Source organism: Dermacentor albipictus, chromosome 5 (genome assembly GCF_038994185.2).
Source record: "Dermacentor albipictus isolate Rhodes 1998 colony chromosome 5, USDA_Dalb.pri_finalv2, whole genome shotgun sequence".
Taxonomy (NCBI): Eukaryota; Metazoa; Arthropoda; class Arachnida; order Ixodida; family Ixodidae; genus Dermacentor; species Dermacentor albipictus.
The window spans coordinates 67,666,924-67,694,109 of record NC_091825.1 but is presented as its reverse complement, the minus strand read 5'-3'; the positions used below and the strand labels follow the sequence as shown (position 1 = coordinate 67,694,109).

Below are 27,186 nucleotides of genomic sequence, written 5' to 3'. Positions count from 1 at the left end.
CTATCGGCCAGCTGCATCTCGGGCCTGTGCAGCCAATTAACTGCGGGTAGGTTGGAGTGGCCCGCCATGATAATTTTCCGGGGTTTAAGCACAGTGATATAGTCACGCAGCGAGGACAGGAACTCGGGAGGGGATGATGGTGACGTGTAAACCGCGCATACCAGAACTACATGTCCCCAACAATTAACTTTCAAAAACAGACTCTCATGGTTTTCGATCTGAGGAAGTATTTCTTCGGAAAACGTGCGTTTTAGAATAATCGCAATACCTCCTCCCCTCGATCCACGGTCCCGACGGAAAATCTTATGTGATGGTGATACCAGTATTTCTTTGCTAACACCATCATGCAGCCAGGTTTCTGTGAAAATTGCAATATGGGGGTCGTATCTGAAAAGAAGGCATTCAAGTTGTTCTACCTTGTTTATTAGACTTCTGGCATTGAAATTTAGCACTCACAGGATTTTAGAAATGGCGCACGTGTTCTGTCACGCATTGCTAGAAGTTTTGTTTTCGCGGCTCACGACAACTCATTGAGATGTGCTGTCATTCCAAGCACAAACGCAGCCATCAAATTTCAGTTTGTCATTTATAAGAAAAGCACGCTTTACATTGTCGACATCCCGTTTGACAGTTTCCCAAAGAAGTTTTCGTTTTCTCAGAGTTTCCTTGCTGTGATCATTCTTGATAGATATACCACTACCCTTAAGCTTACGCACGTTTCGAAAAACGGCCTCTTTTTCCAAGAAGTCTTGGAATTATACGATGACAGGTCTTTTTCCTGGCTGTCTTCCAAGACGATGAATACGCGCGATAGATTTGCATGATTGCTGCAGTTTTTTTGAAAAGATGTCATCAATGACCGATTTTCGTAACGTTTTATCATATTCATCATCTTGCTCTGTGACGCCAAAAACAACTAAGTTTGATCGGCGACGGCGGTCTTCAAGGTCCGCTATTTTTTCGTTCTGCTTCGTAACTACTTGATCTAAAGACCGAATTGTGTCTTCTGGTGTTTGCATTCGGGAGGTTTTCTTTTTGCTAATTTCTAGCAGAAGCTTATCGATTGCATTTAATCGTGTATTACGTGTGGCGACAGCTTGTTAATTCGATGTAAGACGCTCCGGAATACCAGTTAGCTCTGTTGATATGCTTGCTTGCCCTTACTGAAGGCTTTCAAACATTTGTTCAACTGTGGGTCCTGGGTTTTCTTCAATGTCTCCACAGACAAGCAATTTACACACACAGAAACAGTCGTAAGCATTTGACAAGCATGTCCGTGGGCACGGCAAAACCACCAATGTAATATCGTTACTGCGGAATGTAGAAACAGACAAACTAACCTGGGGAAGGAACATGAGCGGCGTGATCCTTTCGGTTTCGCCGTGCCCACTGACGAAGAAAAGGTACGGACTGTCTTTTATATCCCAATCCGACAGGGGTATCCGATAAACACCTTTGAGATATGTGACGAATTCTTCCTTGTTCCTTATTTTGCACTCATTCTTTTGGCATTTCACCGGCGATGTCATTCTGCACAATTTGGTCAATTTGTCCGCGGCTTACATGATGACTTTCATGCCTGCATTTTCCCTATATTTCTTCAGTCGATGTGACGTCGTGTGCAGGTGTGGAATGACGGCCACCTTCTTTCGATCAGACTTTCCTTCATATCCACCTTATCAGTCAATCGTACATGCTTCGTCTTGGATAGAAGCGCCTCAGCCAACGCAGCTGTCAAATGTTTTGGATAACCTGCTGAAAAGAGGGACTGTATTTGCATTTCGAAGCTTTTGTTTACACGATACATCCGTGGCTTTTTAAATGCATCATGTAGGTACATCTGATTGATGCCCATTTTATCAGCTTTGTCTGAGCCGACAGAAACGGCAACAGAGGTTTCTCGCTCAGCGGCTCGTATGGTCAGCAGACATGGCTTGCGGAAAAAAACCTACTTTAGGTCAAGAAACCTGAGCATATTGTTTTCAGGCACCTTTTGCCTGGTTTGCAGAACTTGGAGGCACTTTTAAAATGTGCGGAAAACGTTTGCCACGTCGTTTACGAAGTGATTTTTGTCCCTTGAATCAACACAAGGAAATCATCCACAAACCGCGCGTTTTCTCTACAAGCGGACGACGCTGTACGTCGTCGAAATTCCGCGGAATACATTGCTATGTCATACAAAAAGGAAGTTACTTACACCAGAAAGAAAAAGATCAAATACCTATGTAATCCACACTACTATTGCCTATGGTGGCTATGGTGTTGGGCTGCGAAGCACAAGGGCACACGATCAAATCCTGGTCACGGCGGCCGCATTTCGATGGGGGCGAAATGCGAGACACCCGTGTGGTTAGACATAGGTACACGTTAAAGAACCCCAGGTGCTCCAAATTTATGGAGTTTTCCACTACGGCGTGCCGCATAATCAGATAGTGGTTTTACCACGTAAAACCTCATAATCTAAACTGAATTACTTTGAAACAATGACAAATATATATTTTATGGCTAAAGCTAAACATTGCTGTATTGGTATGTTGAAATGCTCACTTTAAATCTACAATTTTTATACGATCGCAGCCCTCCGCTAGGACAATCTAACCGACTAATATGGTATTGTCCTGATTACTGTATGAGGGGAACTAAATACACGATATCCGCAAGTCCAGGAGCAGCCTTTCCCATACAGGTATATCTTGCGTTAACCAATATGGCCGTGTTTCCGCTAGTAGCATTGCTAACGTTGAGACGCGCGTTTTGAAACCTTGGAGAGTGTCGGGAATAGTCGGCGGCAGAAATGATGTCACCATCACACATGTTGACATTTCATTTACTATTCTAGCCCCAAGGCCACCATCTTGCTTTGGTCAATAAGTGCATGTAGTTAAGTGCCGTTGAAAGTTTCGTATAACGTATATTATATGTGGAAAAAGCAGCCAAGTGAAAATAAGATGGTAGCCTTCACTGCGGTGAATGCTGCTGTAATCGTAAAGGAGTTCTACGCTGAAAGAATCTCTTAAGTCTGCAAATTTTATTTATAATGTGAAGCCGGTAGCTTGCCTTCAGAGTGTCCATCAACTAATTACCGATATTTGTGCCAAATTCTGCGTATCAAAATTCGGAAAAACACTAGATCTGTTGGCTAGAGCCACGAAGAGAAAAGATAATTGTACTTACCGACACTTGTCGATAGGTAGTCTGTTAACATAGCAGATAGGCCAGGCTAAATCAAGCCAAGGTAATCCACAACTTGTCTATGGAAAAACTGTAGACTGTCTTACAAATGCGACACGGAGCTGGAGTACATATGTTAAGCATGTCGCTGAAACTTGTGCACAAGGGTGTAAGGTGCCTAAAAATTTATTAAACGCATTTTGTACTCAGACTTCTGTGAAATTTTCTGTAAAATTTAGTCGTAGACACTCGCCGCTGGCAGTACTCTATGCTCGACAGGATACTTCAGCTCCACTAGTAACCGTTCATGGCGCCTTGGATGCTTCAAACTTTGGCACGGACAATTTGTTCGTCCGCTTTGCGAGGCTTCTTAGAGCAGATGCTTGTCAGTGATCTGCAATAGGTATGGAGGGAGAAAAGACAAAGAGTGGGCTGTAAATATGCGTACAAGATTACCACCTTCTTTTCCCGAATTCAGAAACGTGTTTTGAGACCGTGCAGCCACGGTTCATGAAAGATTTTTAAGAATACAAATAATCTGAGAAAATGGTTCAACCACTACCTTCTTTCACCGTTGCGGTTGAAGGAGGTAATGTGTGCAGTTCTAATCGTAGCTCGTTCAATTTCCTTTAATCAAAGGTTCTCTGTTGCAGGAAGATCCCTCTACACTTGCCTTCTACTTAGTATGAATGTTATATAGCTAAGACTAAATAAGCGAGGTGATTGAACAGTTTTTGATGTAGTTGCTATGATATGTGCCGAGCTGGCTTGCGTGCCTAACAAAGAGGCTAAGTCTAGCGACAAAACGAAGCTGCACACGGGAGTGCGCGTGCGCATCGTCCCTGAGTGAATGTTGAGCAGTAGCACCAACGATGCACTCACGTCCACCGGCCGTCCCGATGATGGGCCACCCGTCGAAGTGGTGTGCCGTCGTTTGCGTGACGAACGTGCTTTGAAGAAGAACTCGGCGAAGGCGATGAGGCAAGCGAGGCCCAGTCCGGCGAGGAGGACGACGAACACGCCGCCCACTTTGGGCAGACCCAGCTCGCTCGCGGCGTCAGGCCTCGATGCGGCCGCGTCGTCAGGACACTGCCTCACTGGATCCCTGACCTTCCACCAGCGGTCTTTGAGCATCTGTAGGGTGCCACACTCTTGGAGCCGCAGTATAGCAGACGACAGCACGCTGCGGTACGGGGACCCTGTGGTGGCCAAAGAATAAAAGAAAAAATAACTTGTCACTGAAGAATGAACAGTGCAAATAGCGGTATCGCTTCTGTGCGTGCACACGTGCGAATGATTCACTATGCGCACCATTCTGAATGCCACATGTATGCCAACAGTTATATTGGGTCACAGTGCCCATCATTAGCTGCATAATAGATTTTAGTAGCAATAATACCTGCCATGAAAGTATATGTATATTCATATGCTAATCATATTTTATTTCATGCGTAGTGACTACTTCCTTGCGTTGATTTGGCGTACGAATTCGGGAATGTAATGGCTTAAAATACGTTACAATGTAGTATTACGGACGCTTTTGCATATTCTTCTTTGGGGACCAGTCTCTACTAAACTCCTAATGATGTGCACCATCTCATACCCTTCGCGTGTATTGCTAGGCATTGTCTTTAAGGCACATGTCATACTGTATTGCCTAATGAAAGCAAAAACCGCACAATTATTTCATCGCTCTTTACTTCAGAGGCCAAAATTTCCAAGGGTGAAAACAACTATCATCAATTAGCATGACGTGTTCCCGAAGTACATAGCATGTGTGCAAAACATGTTGGGCTTTAGCGTTGCAGAGTACTGAACAGCCGTTCACTAATACAAAGTTTTAAAATGAAGAAAATCGCCCACCTTTGTTTTCCTTTTTTTGTAGTACGAACAGCAGAAGCTATAATGCTTGCTTGCTTAAGGTGACCTGCTTATCATCTCCATCATTTTCCTGTCCACGGCCACTTTCTCTCATTACTGTGCTGGCTGCATGAGCTACGCTTTTGCCGACCATAATGTATGGACACGTCGTTAACCTGCAGAGTCAGAAGTACGGCTGACTCAATCCTACCGAACATCATTTACATGCACTTCGCCTAGTGTGTTGACCATGTCCACCCAGGAGTGGCAGGTGTGTTGACCAAAGTCGCCTCGACGTTTGTTCCAGCTAACCCACTAGCGTTAACGCAACGACCATTTCTCGACCCGAGAAGGAGATTCTGTCCGACCCTCTCGAGTTCATGTTTACGTAGCTTCAAAGAATCACACGTTTGGGCAAATGTAAATATTGTAGAGTTTGCTTTGGCGAACAATGTAAGCGTGAAGTCGTATTTCGTGTTCTTTAAGATCAGTATTGTTGGACTCGAGTTTAGCTTCTACAAAATGTCTTCTATACTACTTCATACCGGGTAACCAATTCAAGCATGCTTCGTTTCTACAAAATGCCGTGAAAAGGTTCGTGTGCTTGTTGCTTGCACGCATTTTGTCGGCCGCGCTTCAACAAAAAATTACCGACGATTACGTTACTTCCTAATGCGAAATTTGAGCGCAGCAAATAAGCTGTTTCACCTTTTCGATAGATTGAGGCAAAGAAATCGAGCAACACATGTATGCGCTATCACAGAATTTTTTATTTTTTATTTTTCACACGTATTCCTTTAACAAAGACTCCATTAACAGTTCTTGACAGTCATGAAGGAAGCTTTGTGGTCGGAGAAATAGACTGATATATGTTCGACTTGGTACACCAATGCTTGATTCTCAAAGACGAGATCTATACAAGTGCCTCGCGAGGTTGTCACAGCCGTGGGACGCGTTACGAGCGAGAGGAACGGGATGTTCTCCCGCATAAGTGTTAGGAAATTGCTGTTTGTCTTTATGTCAACATTAAAGTCCCCCACTACTAACATCGGTGTGGATCGATGGACGGTTAATGCGAGTTGCAGGAAGTGCACGACGTCTTTCGTGAGTGCGGTAGCGGACTCACGAAAGCGGTATCAGTCGGTCGCTGCTAGCGCTGGGGGGATGAAAGGGGGGCGGAGCTGGTTATGAGGCCGACGACAACGCGAAACCCAGGAACGGACGCCAAAGAGCCATTTGTGTAGCCAGCCCTCCTCCACAGTCTCTCCTCCTCCCTTCCATCATCCTCCCTCGCCCGGAGAGCCGACAGCGCGCATGCGCGGCGGCGGAGCAGCGGCGCATGCGCGGCGGCGGAGCGCGGCGGCGGAGGCGAGCTGGTTACGAGGCCGACGCCGTCGACGACGACGCCGACGCCGTCGACGACGACGCCGACGCGAAACCCAGGAACGGACGCCAAAGAGCTGCGCTCTAAAAAAATTAAAATAACGATGGTTCCTCAGAATCAAACAAAGTTTTTGGGCTTTGTCAAACAAAACTACTTGGCGGCAAGTATGCCAACTGAAAGAACTTAATTTTCTCATAACATATCAGTGTCACTTTTTGAATTTTTTTGAAGCAAGACATGTCTGTAGCGTATATATTTAGGTTACAGTCAAATCTGAGATTTGAAGAGCGATACTTTAACCAATAGCCCAGTAAATCTTTGGATTTATGGTTCCACCAATCGGTGTCTCGTTACAGCCATAGTGATTTGCTACACGCACATATATACCACAAGCTTACTTTTATAAACCACTCCACCGGTGCATACATAGATACACTTGCACTAAACTACAGCAATTACTTATTTCACACTGTCGATGTGTGAATTCTGCTAGTAAAAATAACAATGTTTTGCACGGTTAGGCGACAAGGCAAGTAGTAACTGTGCAACGTTACCCTTTCCGACTAGATTTATGCTACACTCGAATGGACGCAGAAAACGTCTCCGTTGTTCGTACACGCCGGCCGATTAAGAACAGTTCAGTAGTAGAGTTGCTTCCCCCGCTTGCTTCAGAGTAACCGTGCGTCCAAGGAAGTTGTCTCCGAGGCACGGCGCCGCAGCAGGCTCCATTGATTTTCGCATGGTTGACAGCCCTGCCCGCTTCAGAAGCGCTCTACTATCCCATTACCGCTTCTTTCTCCATCCTGTGGCTTGGATGGCGTCGCGTTTCTCGAACTATTGTGCCTTTTGCGCCTTCCGCCGCATCACAGAGCAATAAAGGAAGGCCTTTATAACTCCAAAGTGCGGTTGGCGTCACATGCTTTTGGTATGGTTAAACTTTTGTTTTTTTCTTAAATTTCATTAGCCCTTCTACATCACTGATAATATCGCAACACCACAAAGAATGCGACACTGAAATTGTTCTAGACAGTATAGCGACGCAGTCTTCAGCTGTGGTGTCGGCGGCAACAATGAGGAAGGGTACAGGAGCCAAAGTACGTCATAAGGTCACGAACCTCGAGCCCACGTATTGTTCTCGCTCGTTGCATGCAAAGAACATCGACAATGCCAGCCTTTATGGCAGGAGGTATAGCAGGCGAGTGTTTATTGGCGTGCCAAACACTTTGGCGCAATTTATGTGCCAGAGTGTGCAACGAAGTTTCAGTGATAGCATGTTGCGGCAGACACTTGTAAAACAGATCGCAGCAGATGCTTGTCAGGTAAACTTTGGCGTATCAGTAGCTGCTTTAACTCTACGCGACATTCCGTTTGAAACTTTATTGCACTTTTTGTCGCGAGGTGTTTCTGTGTGGTATGATTGGGCGCCGCCTTTCCTCTGCTTCCGGCGCAGTTGGTTTTGATATTGCAAGAATTTAGCGCTAAAATTCGAGGATGATTTTTTAAAGATCGGGTGCTATTTTCAACAAGTAGAAATATTTATGTCAATGAAACGTAACTGCCTCCAAATCTGCAAAATAAACAATGGCCCCTAAGCTTTTGTTAAAAAGAAATTTGGGAATTTCAAGTTATTACTCTTCCGAAACTCACGTTGTTAGCATCAAAGTATGTTCGCCCCGACTCGGAACCCTTCGGCCACAACTCTCCACTGGTTACGCTCATAGACTATAAAAACCTTCATAATCTGGAAACCCCCTGTATATTGCTCACGTATTTCCTGCATTGAATATTGTGCATGTATTTTCTGTTGTTGTTTTTGTATTGCCTGTAATGAAAGTTGCGTTCTATATAAATGGATCTGCCTCCGGAGGTGCAGTGATGTGTGTATGGGAGTGCGATCTGATACACCCTGATATTTTCGTCCCCTTTTATGAGCCTGCTATTCAACGAAAGTGTTTCCTTTTTTAGGTTGCAATTGCTTCAATAAACAGTAACCGACCGACCAACCGACCGACCGACCGACTTAATGAATGAATGCGAGAAACTGAAGAATACGTTCCCGCATTAGACAATCGACCACTCTTCAGCATTTTTCACTCATGACATTCACACTAACGCACAGCTGAAACATTTCGTTAGACATACCTTGAGGCATTGCAATGCCATATCCCTTTGAATCCAGCAGCCCTCCGACCTGCGTGAGTTGGCACCGGCGCTGAACCACGTAGTCTATGCTGGTGGATTCCATGAGAAAAGCGTAGCCACCACGCTCTACCCGCTCAACGCCCTCGGCGTTGGACGACACCAGGTCATCGTTCATGGCATTCCACATCCTCTCGTATGTCTCGTGTTTAGAATCCTGCGTATGTAAAGGCCCCCGAAATGTGCTTGAGGTGAAAGGACAAGCCATACCATCCACATAGAAAAATATGGTCGGCGTCGAAAGCTTACGGTGGGTGGTACCTAAGAAAATCTTGAATTTCGGCGCTATCTTGGACTTTAGGCAGTCAAATCGTACAATTAGGTGTTCCCGTGTATCAGCTAGCACAGGCAAGAAGCCCTAATATCAGGTTGCGTGCCGAGGAGGAAAAAACATGCAGCTACATCTATGATGCAGAGGTTCCAAAACTTGTCACACCGAATGTATTTTGGTTAAAGGTACTTGCGTAACTTATTGTAACAAAATAGGAGACTTATGAGATATACAGGCGGCCAATCAGCAGTGCATATCATTTCGAAAAAGAAATGTCGCATAGCTTTTTCTCTTATATGTGGTAAAGGCAATGTGGTTATGTAATAAAATTCTGAAGCAGTGTACACAAGTAAGACGTAAGAAATATATACTGAGAACACAGGCGAACTTTTGGACTCTTGTAGGATTGTTCGCTAACTCTATTTTGAAAATTATTGCGCAATGTCGCGACTTAGATTATAATGCATTTATTCTGCAAATATTTACAAATTTGCCTGCAGAACCCCGTCAATTACCATTGAGGAGGTTGGATGTTTCATTTACCACCGGCATCCATAAAAGGAATTAATGCGCAAAGTGAGTACTGTTTGCCATACATGAAATTACCCGTGAGCAAGTCCCACAGAGAATAATCAACGTCCTTGCCTAGATGCTCAGATCAGGACAACTTGTTATAGGGCTGACTTGGTCCTTACCTTAAAGAAGGCCTCTGTGGATCCAGAGCGGACGCAGCCGTAATGAATCTCTGTCTGCTTCGCCAAGTCCTCGGCACCTTCTATAGGTGACCGTAGTCGCTCTCGAGTCAGGAACGATGCCAAATTAGCCGTGTATGATGACACGAGTACGAACGAGAACAGCCACCAGGCAGCAGCAATAATTCGTGTCGACGCCGACCTGCGACAAGATGCAGGTCAATGCTTGAAAATTACACATGCTAAAATGTCGCATTCCTGAATGCGCCTGCCCTATATGAAAACTGTGATTGTGACTGATTGTGTTTTATTCTGGTAATTTGTTGCTTCGCTGAAAGGAAAACTAAAGAAGCAAGAATAATATCTTTGAAGGTATACATTTATGCATTCTTTTTGCGAGGTGGCGAACGTGCCGCTACTGCAGAGACGGCAGGTATCTTAAGTGATAAAATTGTGCAAACTCAGTATAATACCAGCCTTATATTGAGGGTCTGGGGTTTCGCGATCTTCCCGTCGTGCATAAGTTTGACTGCTGCGGCAAACTGGTAGCTCCGACGGAGCCGTGATCGCCCCCCCCCCCCCCAAAAAAAAAAAAAATCCATTCTCGTATCAATTCAGTGCAACTTCTCTATAAGGTACGAGCTGTTGCCTAGCAACCGTCACACAGGCGTTGAGGAAAAGCCACGGCCCCGTTCCACATAAGCCTCCCTGCGCGCATCTTGTCGGGCGCAGACGTGCCAGCAAGCAACGTCTTCGTGGTGGAGAGGCACCTTGTGAGCGGCCGTTGTTTTATTATTTTTTGACAGAACTTAGGCGTACCGCAGGCACTCAAAGCTTCCGCCCATCTACTGTATTAAAGCATGTAAATACGAAATCGTTTGACAGCACGCTATTGCATTATTGCAGTGCAAGATACACGGTAAGCATCAGTCGTGACGAAACAATAGTGCAAAAGATATATCTGAAGCTCCGTGACACAGTAAGCAAATGCAGAAGTGCAGTCACTGCAGGTCATGGTTGGGCACTTGTGGCACTTGACGCCAGCTGCATGGTGGCGGTGAGGGCACGCAGTGCATTTTTGCAAAATGAAAGGGCACCAACGCCCGGCTACACGAGAACGTGTTCTACCTCCGCGCTACTGGAATCCGAGCACGTTCGATGCCACCGCTCACGTTGGTTACATTGGTGTGCGCCATTCAAAACATTGGAATAGTCGTAAGTGCAACGTCGCCATAACGAATATGGCTTGTTGTGCGTAAGTATATAACAAATACTTGTCAAAATCGGAGGCGCAATTCACTGTTTCATATCCTCTTACAAAATATCTTGACGCTGATCAGCCACGTGCACAATTTATGAAGGCTCGTATTGAATTGAATTGAAATTGATTTATTTATTATAGATTAGAGGTTATAAAAATAATGTACATAAGGAGGTCCCATAGTCAAAGACTGTATCGGGACCTCCTGGTATTTATAAATATGCGCTTTCTAAAGCAACGAGGATCACTTCATTAAAATCATATGTAAGGAAACATGGAAGAAAGTAAATACTGAAGAATGTGCAAAACAAGATTAGGAGTTATAATAAATCAAACGAACGAAATTATACGTCAGTCCATAACGTTTGGCTACACTTAAATACACTTATTGGCGACATTTCTTTCCGGTCTGCAACAGGAACCACTGATTCTATCTTTTACGTGAATCGTGAATATGTCTGCAGGATTGGTGTGCATTATGGGCCCTGGTCTTTAGGCCACCGCAACTATGGCCTCATGAAATTCTATATATGCTTGGTTGTGTGTACACACACACACACACACACACACACACACACACACACACACACACACACACACACACACACACACACACACATATATATATATATAAATATATATATATATATATATATATATATATATATATATATATATATATATATATATCAGAAAAAAACGCAGTTCTGGGTCCGGGTAAATATGCACAGTAAAGTAGACACGCGTATGAAGCAGTTTATTGATGTTTCGGCCGGGGTTCGGCCTTCATCAGAACACATTGCATGGTGTCAGTACAGTTGATATACATGTGCTTATCGACCAAATGAAGATACGTTTACATGAAAAACGAATAAAATGGGCGAACAAAATGCATCTGAATCGATCAAAGGATAGCTGACACGTGTAGAGACGGATGGCGATTGCGAACATATCATCTAAAACACAAAGCATTGTAAAAAGCAATCGCCACGTGACAACAAAACGTCAATGTGTGCTCAATATGTGCTATGTTATCAAGCAAGCACAGACACAGAAAAAAGGGGAATAGCGACGTATTAGTAGCAGAAGGGACAAGCGACGGGCTACAAAGACAGGCAACTCAATTTTCCTGCACATTCATTCATACCACACGCGATGGTATCAAACTTATATATAAGGAAGGATTCGCGGTCTTCTCTATCATAAGTTGAACGAAATACAGATTCAAGCGACGTGACTCTCAGTTTATCAAATAAGTGGTCAGGAAGATGCACATGCCTTGAGATGGGCAGGTTGGGCAACGTGTTAGCGTGGGATTTCTGATTGTTAAAGCGGAATCTCAAAGGCCCTGAAAGCTCTGAAAAGCTCTGAAAGCACATATTGAGCACATATTCACGTTTTGTTGTCACGTGGCGATTGCTTTTTACTATTCATTCCGGTGCGTTTTTATGCTTTGTATTTTAGATGATATGTTTGCAATCGCCATCGGTCTATACACGCGTCAGCTACCCTTTGAACGATTCAGATGCATTTTGTTCACCCATTTTAGTCGTTTTTAATGTAAACGTATCTACATTTGGTCGATAAGCACATGCATATTAACTGTACTGACACCATGCAATGTATTCTGATGAAGGCCGGATCCCGGCCGAAAGATCAATAAACCGCTTCATACGCGCGTCTACTTCACTGCGCATATTTACCCGGACCCAGAACTGCGTTTTTTCTGATATATATATATACCAGCCTATGGAACAAGCAATCGCTACAGAAATCCGAGCATATCTGTATCCAGTAATAATCACATTGCGAAGCTTTAATTTTTAGAAAGCCCCATTGTTTATGATCTTTCTTTTCGTATGTTTGTATTAATCCCATGTGCCCCCGTAACTCAGGGGCTACGACTTTGTGCGGCTGAGCACGAGATCCAGGTTTGGATCCCGACCGTGATTGCTGCACTCTGGTTGTTGCAGAATGCATGCAGAATGGCTCGTGTGCCTTCCATTCAGTGCACTTGAAACCCCCTCAGGTGGCACCCTACAGCGCCTTGCCTGATAACCAAATCATGGTTTTAGCCCTTAAAAATATCTGTCAATATATTTTTTTTTTCTGTAGGAGGTTGGGGGGAGGGTGCGTGTACTACTTTCATCAAACTAGCTAGAATGCCTTCTTAACAAGCGATTGGTTGAGAATTAAATTCTTGCGCCAGAAATTAGCCATTTCTGCGTTACATGCATAACGTCCTGCGTAATAATTGTCTAGCAAAAAAAAAACAACCTGAGAAAGAGCTGAGAATGCTAGTATGAAGAAATTGACAAAAAAAGGCATGTGTACTTATTCCATGGCTTCAGTGCGTCAGTTCAGTCATTTTATTTATGTAGTATGCCGTAGAAGCACACTCATAACTCAGTTTACATATGTCAAATTTCACTTATTTCTTTATTTAATACGGCTAACCACTGATTTGTCTAGTGCACTGGTAGAGTGTAATACAACAATTCAAAAATTATAAAACTACCTTTAGCTTACATGCACATAAGGCCATGTTTTTGAATGTACAAGTTGGCATGCCAAACAATTATGTCCGTATAGTTAGTATAGGCAATGGCACAAGCTGGACGTTGATTGTTGCAGCGCTTGCGCAGGCTTGGCATGTGTTGTAAGGTTGCAATCGAATCTGTCAATATGATGCATTTTTTATGATAGCTATCCAAACGCCCACAAAAGGAACTATTTAGGCTCCTAAATGTCGACTTCTTAAGGCAAAAGCCTTCGATGGCCCTTGAAGCGAAAAAGCCGGCGTCCGTCCGGCGTCAACATACGATGGTACCAAAACCGACGTGACGTCATGTTCCCAGCGATGGACCTGCTGCGTCTCGCACTTCAAAATCCTATACTGAAGTAAAGCAAATGAAGTGGATTTATGTGTAGGTAAATGGATTAAGGTGCTTTAAGGTGAATTGAAGTAGAATAAGATGGATTAAGTTTGGTAAAAACGACAGCAAGGAGGATTAAGGTGGAGTTTTATTTTAAGGTGATAACCTCAAAAAATCCTCATGTTATTAACTTCAATTCACTTAAGGGTACTTACGTGGTTGTCAACTTTTTTCGAGTGGATACCTTGCCAGTCCTGTATCTCGGGTAACATAAAAGTGCATGAACCGGCTCAAACCGGACATAAGCACAGGATTTTAAGAATATATTTTGGAAAGGCTGATGTGTCAAACATGGCAAAAATATGCCTTTGAAGAATATGCCTATAAAGTAATCACCTCTTGAGTCTCCGACTTTACATGGAGAAATTTCAGCAATCAAATGACCCCACAGTAATATAAAAAAATGCATGGGTATACTTTCTCATCTGTCAATGAATTTATGCCAATGGCTTCGACTAAACTTAGCGTTCTCGAAGAAATCTAGATGTTGAACAAGCAATTTTTATCAAGATACTTGTGGCATTTCAGATATAGTCAAACACATACTACTTCCAAATCCCGATTAAATTCACAATAAATGTGATCTTGGGATCCAGATAGAAATTACTTCTCATGCACCACTATAGTTACGCGATAAATTAAGTCTTATGGGCTGCTTTTAAAAATACCCGCAAACCTTACACTTACATTTAACGTAAACCTCGGGAACCTTGGTTCAAGCAACCAACGTTCCCATCATCATTTAAAAATGGCCTAAAGTGGGCCGCAACATTTGACATCTAAATATGACTAAAACATTCAGTGAATCACTTTTTTCTATTTTTATTTTCTCTCACTTCTCTCATCCTTTCTGGAACATTTTAACCCTCTTCTCCTCCATGTGCAGACTACCATGCCAGCCGTCGTTTTCAGGTGGGCGAAAATGTCGGCCTTCCGATAAACAGCTACCCTGTCCCCCTGTGCTGAGTTATGTTGGCTCACTTCTTTATTCTTTACACATTAGGACTATTTCTTTCCCTACACTTCGTGCAAATAGGTGCATATGAGTGTAGTGCAAAGTAGAGACATTGACGTTGTGTGCTGCACTTCACTGACTGGACTGCAGCCAATCCAATTACACTGTGCGTCATCTTCTGCGTTAATAGACGAAAAACCCTTGACTTAATATTAAAAGGCTGCCCACGAGTTTGTTTTCAACAAAAAATTGAGACAAACTGCTCTAAATGCATAACGAATGCGTAGAGCACAAAGACAATTTTTCTAAACAAATAATACTAGGCGAAGTCTCAAGTAGCCTGCATCCGTGAGTAAGGTAATTCTATCTTCTTTCAGAAAAAAAGCTAACCTTTCTTATCCACGGTCACGTCAACACTTCGCTGCCGTCCCCACAGCAAAGCTTCACTGTCGCCACCATATATGTACACCGAGCGCTCGTCAGGCGCATATAAAATGGCGCCTCACGTTTGCAACGCCAGCCCGTTTGTCTGTTCTCTACTCACTACACTCACCAAAAATGCGATGTAGAAAGTACATTTTTGATGCGACATTTCGTTACAAAAAATGACTTCATGTACGTGGGTGGAGGTGCTATTATTTTACACAAATAAAAGAATGAATTATTTATGAATGAACAAAAATGCTCACTTTATACAGTACCTTCAATCCCGTAACCGGCATAGGTAAAAAGTAAATCATACTGGAGACCAGAATTTAGCAGCGCTTGCAGGGGTAGCCATGATGTTTTGGGGCTGCGGGAACAGGCGAACGAGTGAGATGGGTGCGGCTCTGCAAGTACCTGTCGCATGCGACCTTCTGAGTCACCCTTCACATGACGGCTGCACCCATCAAGCGCTGCAACATTCTGGCAAAACATAAGTGCGATCTCTTGCTTCAAAGCTAGCTCTTCTGCCGACATTTCGTTTCATTCTATGAACTCTTCGAATTGCCGTAACGTGCATAAACGAATGACTGCTAAGCTTTCACGCCACTAATAAAAGAGTGAGGGAAAGGTTCCAGGAAAACTGTATGGCGGGCAGAGTGATTGAACATAGGCACTCGTTTTTGGCCACATTAGATTGAGAGAAACCTCGTCCGCACAAATTCTGCGGTTTTCTCTGCGAGTAAAAGGAAAAACAGCTCACCTCGGCGAGGTGTCGCATCCTTGTCGCATGATGGCACTCATCGTGAACCACAAACTGTTGAGCAGCGTGAACTGCGCCTCGGTCGGCTGCACTTCGCCGCGCTTTTTCTCACCACTAAATATCCTCTCGCTGTGGTGCACGCGCAAGTCGTCGCCTCGTCCTGCCATAATCACGTCGAGTCCCGCACTACCGTACCCACTTCCCCCAACACATCCGACGCCGCCACGACTCGGGCTTCTCTGACAAGACCAGCAGCAACGCTCTGCGGAAACGTGGCCACTGTTCCACCGCGCTCTTCCAACGCGCGCCACGCAGCACAGTAACAGGCTGACCACGACGTAGGCCGCCGCCACGCACAGCCACACGTCTGTGGAGAGCGGAGACAGGAAGAAGAGCAGTGAATGTTCGGGTTGGGGTTTCCTGTAGAGAATGCCCACTCCAAGAGTCATGAAAGGCATGGTAAAGTCCACGACCGCTTCGCGCGCGTACGTGATGGTAAGGTCTCCAATCGCCAGATCAGCCTCCTGCAATAGAAGAAGAAAGCGCGTTACCTAGTTTTAGTTTGTGATAATGTTCGCGTCAATCGATTCTCCTGGTTAGCTGAGCAACGAATTCTGACGGATTCGGAATCAAGAAGACGAGCGAAATACGGAGAGTTCACATATAACAACAACAAAAAAGCACCAGGAAACGTCTACCAGGGTACATCGGCAAAATAACGCCATGTATCTGGTATGTGAACGCCGTTGAAACAGAGAACTTCTGTTTGTACCGTTTCGCACCGTTTTGAGAATGCTGGAACTCGTATTCAGCTTTGACCGTGGGTAACAAGTGCTCCTTTTTCTCCCCTGCCATGTCTGTCAAAGCCAATGATGGGCCCAAGTGCGCGACTTGTCTACTTTCTATTATTTTTTATTTATTACACCCACGCAGATAGTGCTGTCTGATGCCGCTTATTCTGGCTAAAATCTAGTAACGATACTAAAAAATATGAGTGAGAAGCGCCAAATTGAGGCTGACCTTTGATTACTTCATGCAGCTATAGGTTGCGTCATGTAAAGGGAACGTACTCACGAGTGTGTACCACTTAATAGGTGGCACCTACGCAAAACGAATGTCTGTGAGTGTCGGCTCTTTCTTTGGTTGACATTCTCGCCGAGGGTGTAACTTTGTTACACTTAAGTTACACTAACTATGTGGTGTATTACAACCTAATTTCGCGAAGCTTTCTCGTGGTATGTAAAACATCCTTGCAAGAATGTTCCAGTTCCTTAGGAAACTTTACGAAGCACAAAATAAGGAGTGTATGTCTACCTTTCTCACTGTCTTATAATAATAATAATAATTTAATTGCACAATGCAAAGTGAGTCTCAATATATTACCGTCTCTCTTTTAATATTGTTGCGCGCATAATTTATTCTTACCAATAGGGCTGATTGCAAAAACAAAAACAGAAGACAGAGATCTGGCAGCCTAATCTTTACTCCTTCAAAAATTATTAGTCCGAGAATCTTCCTGTACGCATGCTACTCAATTATCGATAATGAGGGTATTATATTTAAGCATTACTCGCTAGATTCTGTTTGCTATTTCAGTGCATCATTATTTCGAATGCATTTCGTTCTTTCACTCCTGCCTGCCGGCTGCGAAGAACTGAAGTTTGACTTTCTGAACGCCCAGAATGATATAATTCTTTTTTTATTTTACCCAGTGAAGGAAAAACAAATGAAATTCTGACGACAGAATTTGAAGCCGTAAATCGTTTCTAAGCGAAAACCTCTTAGACCCAATAAAGGAAACTGTTCTGAGCCTCGGCCAGAAACTTAACAATAAAGATCACCCAGCTCTCTTACACAAGTGCGTTTCCACAGACACCATTTACGTGTTAGGTAACATGCTTCGGCACAAAGATTGCCCGGGGGAAGTTGTGACTCAAGCGCAGACGACAAAGTTTGAACCTTAAGGCGATCAGCCTAGGGATGAACGCGGTGCTTCCTAAATATTCTACAGCTACCCTAATGTATACGCAACCAGCCTAAAAGACATTCAAAAGGCAAGAATATTCGACCCATTTACATTCTAAAAAAAATCAATATTATGCTGATGTAGACACCAGCGACCGAAAGACAACGTTCGACAAAGCCTGCAGAATCTTCTTTCCATAATATTCTTGGGAGTATCACACAATATAGGATACCTTTCAGGCTGACTATTGATATTGCAGACTATATTTTTTCGCATTTAAGAACGACAGGTCAAATATTAGCAGTATTTAAATAATCCGTAGTACTCGTTTGCTTAAATTGCTTGCCCAAAAGATAAGCACTGAATGTAAAAGGCGCCACAAGAAGATGAACATGTGAAAAGCAAAAATACGCAAGAGGTGACAGTGTAATTGGCACAGAAGGGTGACAAACTAAAGCTTTCAGGAGATAAAAAAATGTCACAAAATCTATCTATCTATCTATCTATCTATCTATCTATCTATCTATCTATCTATCTATCTATCTATCTATCTATCTATCTATCTATCTATCTATCTATCTATCTATCTATCTATCTATCTATCTATCTATCTATCTATCTATCTATCTATCTATCTATCTATCTGTCTGTCTGTCTGTCTGTCTGTCTGTCTGTCTGTCTGTCTGTCTGTCTGTCTGTCTGTCTGTCTGTCTGTCTGTCTGTCTATCTATCTATCTATCTATCTATCTATCTATCTATCTATCTATCTATCTATCCATCCATCCATCCATCCATCCATCCATCCATCCATCCATCCATCCATCCATCCATCTATCTATCTATCTATCTATCTATCTATCTATCTATCTATCTATCTATCTATCTATCTATCTATCTATCTATCTATCTATCTATCTATCTATCTATCTATCTATCTATCTATCTATCTATCTATCTATCTATCTATCTGTTTATCTGTCAATCTATCTGCCTTTGTTAATCTCTGAACACTGCCATTCTTTTGTCAAAGAAGGTCTCGCGTCTCCAAATTAGAGCCTTCGTTACAAAACAACTGAAGCAAATATTGGAAAACAAGAGAAATGGCAAAAAAAAATTGCTCACTATGTTTCCCATGTTCTTCTTCATTTTTTGCAAACGTTTACATGTACCTAGAGTGGTTGCTTGGGCTAGGTGGTAATTCATGATAAAAAAAGACGCACAGCGCGAAGGACAAGGACTGCGAGAGACGACATACACAGCTCTGTGTACGTCGTCGATCGCAGTCCTTGTCCTTCGTGCTGTACGTCTTTTTTTTTACAAGGAAGTCAAACACCAGCTGTTCTCATCGACACTTGAAAGAGCCTTCCATGAGGACAGCTTTCTAGGACAACATTCTCTACCCTGAGCAGACTATAAATATGATCGCTTGGTGCAAACTAGGAAGGACGTTCTTCCTTGTTTGCGCCAAGCAATCAAATTTATGGCCTACTCAACAATATGAGCCGACTGGCACTGCAACATGTACTTCTCGAACCTCCACCCTCTCACACAGAAAGCCACCGGCATCTATGTTAGTATGCACAACCTAAAATGAAATGACCGAAGGTTCTACCTCCTCAGACGCCCTTCCCGAATATTCTTAGAGTTTTATGAAGCAGCGAAATTTTAAATATTGAATTTACCCTAAGTGTTTCAACGGTCAGAAGAAAGGGTTAATGAACCTAGGTTTCAGTCGACAGTGGAAAACACCGCTGTAAATTATGACAACACATTTATTCACAAAAACGGCATAGTACGTTCCAGAGCACTTGAGTGCCGGCTGCACTAGTTGCTGATTTATTGAAGGCAAAGGATCCCTTCCGACACTAGGTTATCGCCTTTGTTACAATGGTTGGCCTGATTCTTTCATGTAGATGAACAAAAATTTCGTAAATTTAGAAGGCTTTCAATAAGTGTTTCTATTCTATGAAGCCATATGTGCTACGAAATTCCGGATACTAATAATGAACCTCCCTTTAGGGCTAGTTTTATATGCTCACATGTTAATTCGAAACAGATACATTAAAAAATCCTATATTCGCTGACAACGTTTTGTGGCAATGAAGGGAAAGCTACGAAGGCAAAGCGCGAACAAGCTACAGCGCTTCTGAAAAGAGTCCCGCGTTTTATTCCCCGTTCGTTTAGGCTAGCACCATACTAGCAGCAGTCAAGTAAGTCAAAAGACACCACTGAGAGTAAACGTTTACTTATTTTGCTGCTTTTCCCTTCTGCGTCTAGGAAAACGCTAAACCGGCGCACTAGGAAGCTGTGTCGATTCAAACGCTGGCGGAGTACTTGGCGCGGTAACACATGTGCAGCAGGCAGGCGGCCGTAATTTCCCTTCATTGCCGCAGGAAGTTGTCCGCCACTATAAATTCCTAGTAATGTTCTCGCTTCATGAGCTTAGAATGCGTCGAAGTAGCGAAGGCGGGAATATCACAGGTGTTCTTACCATGTCGAGCAGCTCACGCACCATGCCGTTCCAGTGACCGCGGGAGTCTCGACTACCGTAAGCACCATCCCTCACCAGCTGCAACTGATAGTGAAAGCCCAGCAGCCGGGCCATTTCACGGAGCAAATCCACGCAGAAGCCTTCGAAGCGATCATTGCCAACCAGTTTTCGTGCGGGTGCCTTGTCCATAATATAAGGTGCATTCTGCGGCAGGAAAAGTCATAGAAATGGCAAGAAAACATTCATCATAGCCGTCACAGATAGTGGTGGCATAATGAAATTGCTCTGAAATTTCGTGAAGCGTACCCGCCAAAGTGTTTTTTTTAATAAGGAATGCTACGAACATGTAGCAAAGTTCCGAAAGAGCAAGGGTGTTCTTAGGCGGCATTTAAGATAAACCTCGAAAAGGACTAAAAAAGAACCCAGCCGCTTGACATGCGTGAATTGAGTTGCGTGATGCGCCACCGCTGACGCGCTGTTGCGGCACTGGTAGCGTTTAAGCCAGGAATCCTCCAGGCATAGAGGTGAGTAAGTTCGGGAGTAGGAGTGAAAGATAAAGACTCCACATTACAATATTTACACTGGCTACATTTATGGAAACCCACTCCCTGTAAGAGCACTTTAAAGGTCTCAGTTCAATAAATGTCTGAGCACACATCAGGACCCATCAGTACACCCATGCCAGCAGACTTCAGGACGCACAACTGCAGCGAAGGTATCCGCTTTTAAAGCAGTTCATTTCTCTAGGCGACTAGAGTCTGCTGACTGTGCCTCGCAATCACAATCATCAAAAAGTTCACAAAATTCGACCCATGACATCGCACTGTCCCCCGCATGACTCCGCCTCCTATCTTGCACCATCGCCCACGCATACGTCGCAACTGCGCGGCTACCGGCAACCTGCGAAACCGAAGTCGACGCATTTCTCACGGTAGTCCTCGACCTTGGCCACTTTGATCAGTTCACAGGCTCTCCCTGATGATCAGCTTCTCAGGGTGAGGTAAAGTGGTCTCCGCGGTAGTTACCGCTTCCACGGAGAGCTGCAGTTGTTGCCGCCTTGAAGTTAGCTCCTTCGTTTTTGCGCACAGCCCGTGTCGGACCTCGTCACTGTGTAGGCGCACGTTGATGAAAGGACTGCCTTGTGGGAAGCGTCCCAGCAATGCGCATGGCTGTTTTGAGACGTGGCATCGCTGAGGCAAGAGAAACTGAGCTGCTGCGCCGATCCCTGCCACCGCAGGCCCCAAATATGTTTCGCTGAGGTGCATTCACAAGCCACTGACTGCAATCCCCCTTGCACTAATCCCAGCTACACCTTCTCGAGCCGAACGGCTACAATTGAGAATGACAATGGGTGGAAGTATGATGCGCTGGGGGTCTCTAGGAATGCATCGCCGTAAAGAATCTAACGATTAAAATTTTACCACGAGAACTTCACAAGAACTCATTAAACAACCAAGAGTAAGGAGCGCACTCACCATTACAATGCTTCTTTTACGCAGATAAAAAAATAATTTAAGCTTTGTTGCTGCCGCATACCCTCCTATACAGACACGAATACACGAATTGTGGTTTGATCCATGCTTATTTGGTTATCGCCCACAACCAACAGGGAGGACCAGAACTTGCGCTAATCTAACATGCAGCGCACATACACAAAATAATCTGTTTTCTTGTAGCCAGAGGTTGGTAACTTGAAAAGATTCAAAAGTACGGGTGAAAATAATGAGCCTTTACCTAGTTTAGTATAAGCGTACTCGAGCTTTTTTAGCTTGAAGCGAAATCGTTCCATATTCTCCGGGTGCTAATCCAAATAGGAACCAGTACAGTATCCTACAAGTAGCACAGTGAGGAGTTTACATTTAAAAAAATCTAACATTCTAGCAACACTTCAGTAAAGCTTACTTAAACTATGTTGCTTGTTACGTGCCAAATACCACGATTTCATTCTGAGGCAGAACGTAGTGGGGGACTTCCGAGTAATTTTGACCACCTGGGAATCAAACGTGCCCTCAATGCATGGGGCACGAGTATCTGTGCATTTCGCCGCGATCGAATTGCAACGGCCGAGATAAGAATTTGATCTCGCGAGCTCGTGCTTAGTAGCCGCCACACGATAACCGCTAAGCCACCCCCGCGGGATGTGGTAAAGTGTGTCGGTTTAAACATTAGCAAGACATGAAGTTATACCATACCAATATCGTAGTAATCCTAAAGGTTTTGTTTTTCAGTGCGCTCAAGATTTCTTGCTGGAACATCTTCTCCGTCTGGGTCATGGTGAGTCCGGAAGACGCACTCCACGTTCCTACCTGAGTATATAGATAAAACAAATTTACTCGACAGCACAGTGTTCAGGAATATTCATTAGCTCCTGTTTCCCAATGAGAATCTGGTTATGCAGGCAACGTGCTCTTGCTTGAGCAAGAAAACCAGGAATTACTGCAATAGCCGACTTTTGTAGAAGTGTGTGCTATCTTACAAAGCAGGAGTATTAAACCTTCTTAGCATTTAGCGAACATTAGGACATCTTAATCTCTAGAAAGGTGGCTTAAGGACGCCTGGATATTGTAAAAAAAATTAATCAAGCACTGTAGCCGCAAGCATTTCAGTCAAGAGTACAGATGATAAATATGCTTTTTGTGTATAAGTGTGTTATCTGTTCTCAAATAATTATGTAGTATGTTATGTAAGCGGAATTGTGGATATCCACTCATCTGCAACACTAACTTCTGCATGTGTTCTCCGACCATTTCAATTACTTTTATTTGCATAAGCAACTCTACACGCTTATAGATAAGTAGGCGCCTTCGCCCATCATGTACTGTGGCTTTCCGAACTCGTGTCCCGTATCCGTGTTCCGTTCATTCCTGGGGCACTTGTATGTGTTCGTGCTCTGGCCAGGTTTACAATGTTTGTCGTGTATTTCGTGATTCGATTTTGTTGTCGATTTGACGAAGGTAGGTGGCGCCACCTTAAGGCGCCAACATCTTCTTTACGTTCACGTGATAAAAAAACGGAAATAGGCAATATTCAAGCGATAGCATGTTGCAGTAACAACCAAGTTCACTTCAAAACCCACAGTTTTGTTGAATATTATTATAATGCATTTTACGCTAGACAGGAATACGTAACTTGCTGGAGAGGCCGCATACTTCTTAACACCTAGAAGTGGAAGAAAGTTTTATTGCTGTTTCATATTGCAGCCTATTTAAGCTTCTAATGGTCGTTCTGGAAGGAACACAAAAGCATAAGACATACACGCTTCTTCCGGCAATATGTAAATCAGCAGCGTAGCTTTTTGGGCTTGTCGAGACTTGATTTGAATAGCAATGAATAGCGCGCCGAGGACGAGACAGTAAAATTCAAGCACGACCGAATAGTACGAACAGTTAGCGTACTTAGAGTAGCGTTAGTTAGAGTACTAACAGTTAGCGCTTGTACCATTCGTGTATGTTGAAATTTTGCTGTCTCGTCTTCTGCGCGCTATTGATTGCTATGCATATATGTAAATCGACGATTAGTCTTAGTCGGCATTCCTTTGATTTCAATTTTAAGCGGAATGAAATATATTCTCGCTACTAAACGACATCACAACAGTTTCAGTGGAACGATGTGCCAAACTAGCTGGACCATTATCTACATTGCATGTTTGAGAAAACTGCGCATAGATATGCCACCACTTACTGAGGGTAGGCATTATTTTTTGTGCCGAGGCAAATGTACCGCTTAACTTTTAGAAAACGACGGGCCTCCGAGATCAATCGTCGTTGTGCCGGGAACAATATTATGCACTTGTATGCATCATATGTTATTTCTTCCTATCTTCCTAATTATTTTACCAGAGCAGGGTCTGAAACTAGGTGTAAACTAGGCAAATTTCTTGCGTTATTGTTTCGGTTTTTCTTTCTCTCCCTTTATTGTGCCGAAAAATGCGGGATTAAAATCCACACGTGCCTGTTAAGGAACAAAGAAGTAAGACAACTGAGGCGCGAATGGCTTCGTGATAGTTTTTAGGGCTGCAAGGGTCACCCATCGTGAAGCAAATCAGACGAGGTTCAGTCATCTGGTAGACATTTAATTTTATGCATGCAGAGCTAACACGAATGACTGCATCCGGCTTCCGTCGCTTGTCCCTTTTTATTACAAATCTAGACCAAGCAGTGCTTGCTTAGGTCTTTTGTTCATTTGTATAAGGTAATAGTTTGTTCCTGCGGAGTTTTGTTTAAATGAACACTCCGCAATTATCGCGCAGCAACGTGATATTTAAATATCCTTCTCGAACCTGGTGGCCGCGAGATAACGCAGAAGAGACAATCATTTCAAGATGCCCAATCCCTAAGCAGTGCGAAGACTAGCAGCCAAAGCGGAATGCTACACATATATTGCCGAGTGAGCACTGGAGCTATGTAGCATGTAGACCATACCTATTGCCGAGAAGCCGCCTTTGAACAATAAAAGTAGTATGATTTATTCACACCTTGCAGGCACATTTCCGATGTGACAGCTACACTTAATCCTAAGCAACTGAGTGACCGTAATACCGCAAAATATTTCCCCTTACCCCGAGCCTCGGATGCTAGAATGCATTGGACAAATAATCAGGGCAAAATAAGTACGCGTTCCACGAATCCTATTCTGTGCGAGTGCCAAAAATCTGTGATGTGCCTCTTTCACCCCATTAGCCCTGGAATATTCAGGAGAGCCATATATTGTTCATTAATCTAGTGATGACCTCATCTAACCTTCTATTCACTTTTGACTCATGGTTTTGAACAACCGTCCTAACTGTTAAGTCACCGTAGGATGCATTATTGCCCCGCTAGCACAGTTTCGACACCTCGCATACCATTGCGACCATTCTTAGGTTTTAGCAGAGTGCTTTAACTAGTGTAATGAAAGCCAGTCTCCGAAGCTATGATTTAACCAGAAATGAAACAGTGCACTACTCTCCTAGCATTGCATAGGATTCCTAAATATTTTTTATGTGCATGACTGCAACACCCCTCCCCCCCCTCCTCCCCCGTTTTACCGCCAATCTTCACTACCATCCTGTCGACGAGGCGCGACAAACCTCGCAAGCTACTGCATAGAGTAACGTATGCTTCTGCGAACTTGTATCAGGAACCACGGCACGTCTTCAGCGTGGTGGCAGTTTCTGAGGACGAAATTGTTAACAGCAGCATACAGATAAAAGTGAAGTGGAAACATGGAGCACCTGGTTTCGCGTGAACGGGCGCAGCCCAGACGTGCATTCTCAGCACGTGCTTTCCTAGCTCAGAAAAGGGCGGACATAGTGTGGACTCGCAGCAGTGGAGAGAAATGCGAGAAAGATGAAAACCGAGCATTCTTGTAGAGCAGTTCTTGCGCAGTTGTTCGGGGCATATAGTTCCAACTTTCTGGAAACGGCGTTTTTTTTTTTTGAGGCAACGGACAAAATTAAGCGTGAAGGAGGCTACTGGAATAGACGCAGCGTCATTTGAAAAGTGCGCTTTTGGTGGGTTTGTGCGCCACTCTTCAAGAAATGAATATTTGGGAATGCCCAGATTGAGCGTTTCAAATAAAAGTGGTGCCTATTTAGAATATTGGCAGCAAAAGTGCGCTTCAATGTATTTTACTGAGACTTAGCTAAATTATTGTCAAGCGGTTTCTATCCTACATGAGAAACTGATCATCATCAGATGACGCGGCTACAAGCTTGCAGTACCACCTCCGCATATTTGTACAAATGATCGCGTTCTGTATTTATTCCTAATGAAAAACATACTTCGTCCACCTAAATATGCTGAACAAAGAAACATACTTATTTTGCCTCAACGCGCAGATAAAAGCCGATTATAACTTTTTCGTTGCTGCATTCCCTTTCCGTTGTGTATTGCCGCGCCAATCCTGCTACATACATACTTTTGGTTGTTGGTGATGATGCAGTAACCCTCGCAAAATTATTAGGTTTTTCCGAATTGGCAAGAACATAAAGATTCATCAATATGTATGACGCCCAATGTGTAACTTTAACATTCAACAAGTAGTCAGTTCTAGGTGACGCACGTCATGCCCAGCTCGATTTCTTTCACCTAACATCAACTGGACTATCGGGTAAAGCCATCTGCACTCTAACCTACACCTGCGTCTTCGTGTCTGGCAATGTAACGCCTGCGCTGTTCATTACCTTAGAGATCATGGCGTGGAAAGGAAAATATGAAACATTCAGGCACAAAATTGTGTCACCTGTTGCTAGACAGAGGTCTTTGGAGATGTATAGGGGAAGCTTTCGTCACTGGACATAAGAGTGGCTGCTGGTTAACATGTTAGATTGCGCCTCTTCTGTTCGGCTTTCTTAAATCAAACTCTTTTTCCTTAAACTTATCGGTTTACTGTGAAACATGTTGAATGTCAAGTCACAGGTGGGTGGACACAAATAAAGCGCCGTGCCCTGGCGGGTCTAACGCAAGGGATAAAGAAAAGAAAAAGTCTTATTCAACTTACTTGTATATCGTGTCACATTCTGAGACCAACGAGAGCCCAGTATCTAGTATAAAGCAATAAAAGTACACTTACAGGGGGCATCCTGTTTCTTTGCTTTTTTTTTCTTTTTTGACGCCCAGATACGATAATACGTTCAGAATGCATTCTAACTTGTAAATGAATTAACACGTTTCCACAATAACACAGCAAACGTACCGTGCTAACGAATCCTCTGCGTGAAAGCGAAGTATTGTGCATTCTTCCGATGGATTTAACATCTGGAGACTCATTAGAGCAGTTGACCATTGTGTAGTACTTCATCTAAATTTACTTTCTCAAATAACAATTACCATAT

At 43.6% G+C, this 27,186-nt stretch overlaps 1 protein-coding gene across 1 annotated transcript in view; it reads right to left on the bottom strand.

Moving 5' to 3' along the window:
• Positions 1-3,341: 3,341 nt before the first annotated feature.
• Positions 3,342-27,186, bottom strand: part of LOC135896403 (glutamate receptor ionotropic, kainate 2-like) — a 157,737-nt gene continuing 133,892 nt past the window's right edge. Inside the window, exons 9-15 of the mRNA XM_070539612.1 lie at positions 22,565-22,678; positions 20,373-20,576; positions 15,916-16,439; positions 9,581-9,779; positions 8,558-8,771; positions 4,054-4,370; positions 3,342-3,565 (exon numbers count right to left, since the gene is read on the bottom strand). Of these exons, the coding sequence (XP_070395713.1) occupies positions 3,542-3,565; positions 4,054-4,370; positions 8,558-8,771; positions 9,581-9,779; positions 15,916-16,439; positions 20,373-20,576; positions 22,565-22,678 (1,596 nt within the window). The 3' untranslated portion in view covers positions 3,342-3,541. The remainder of the gene's footprint in view (positions 3,566-4,053; positions 4,371-8,557; positions 8,772-9,580; positions 9,780-15,915; positions 16,440-20,372; positions 20,577-22,564; positions 22,679-27,186) is intronic.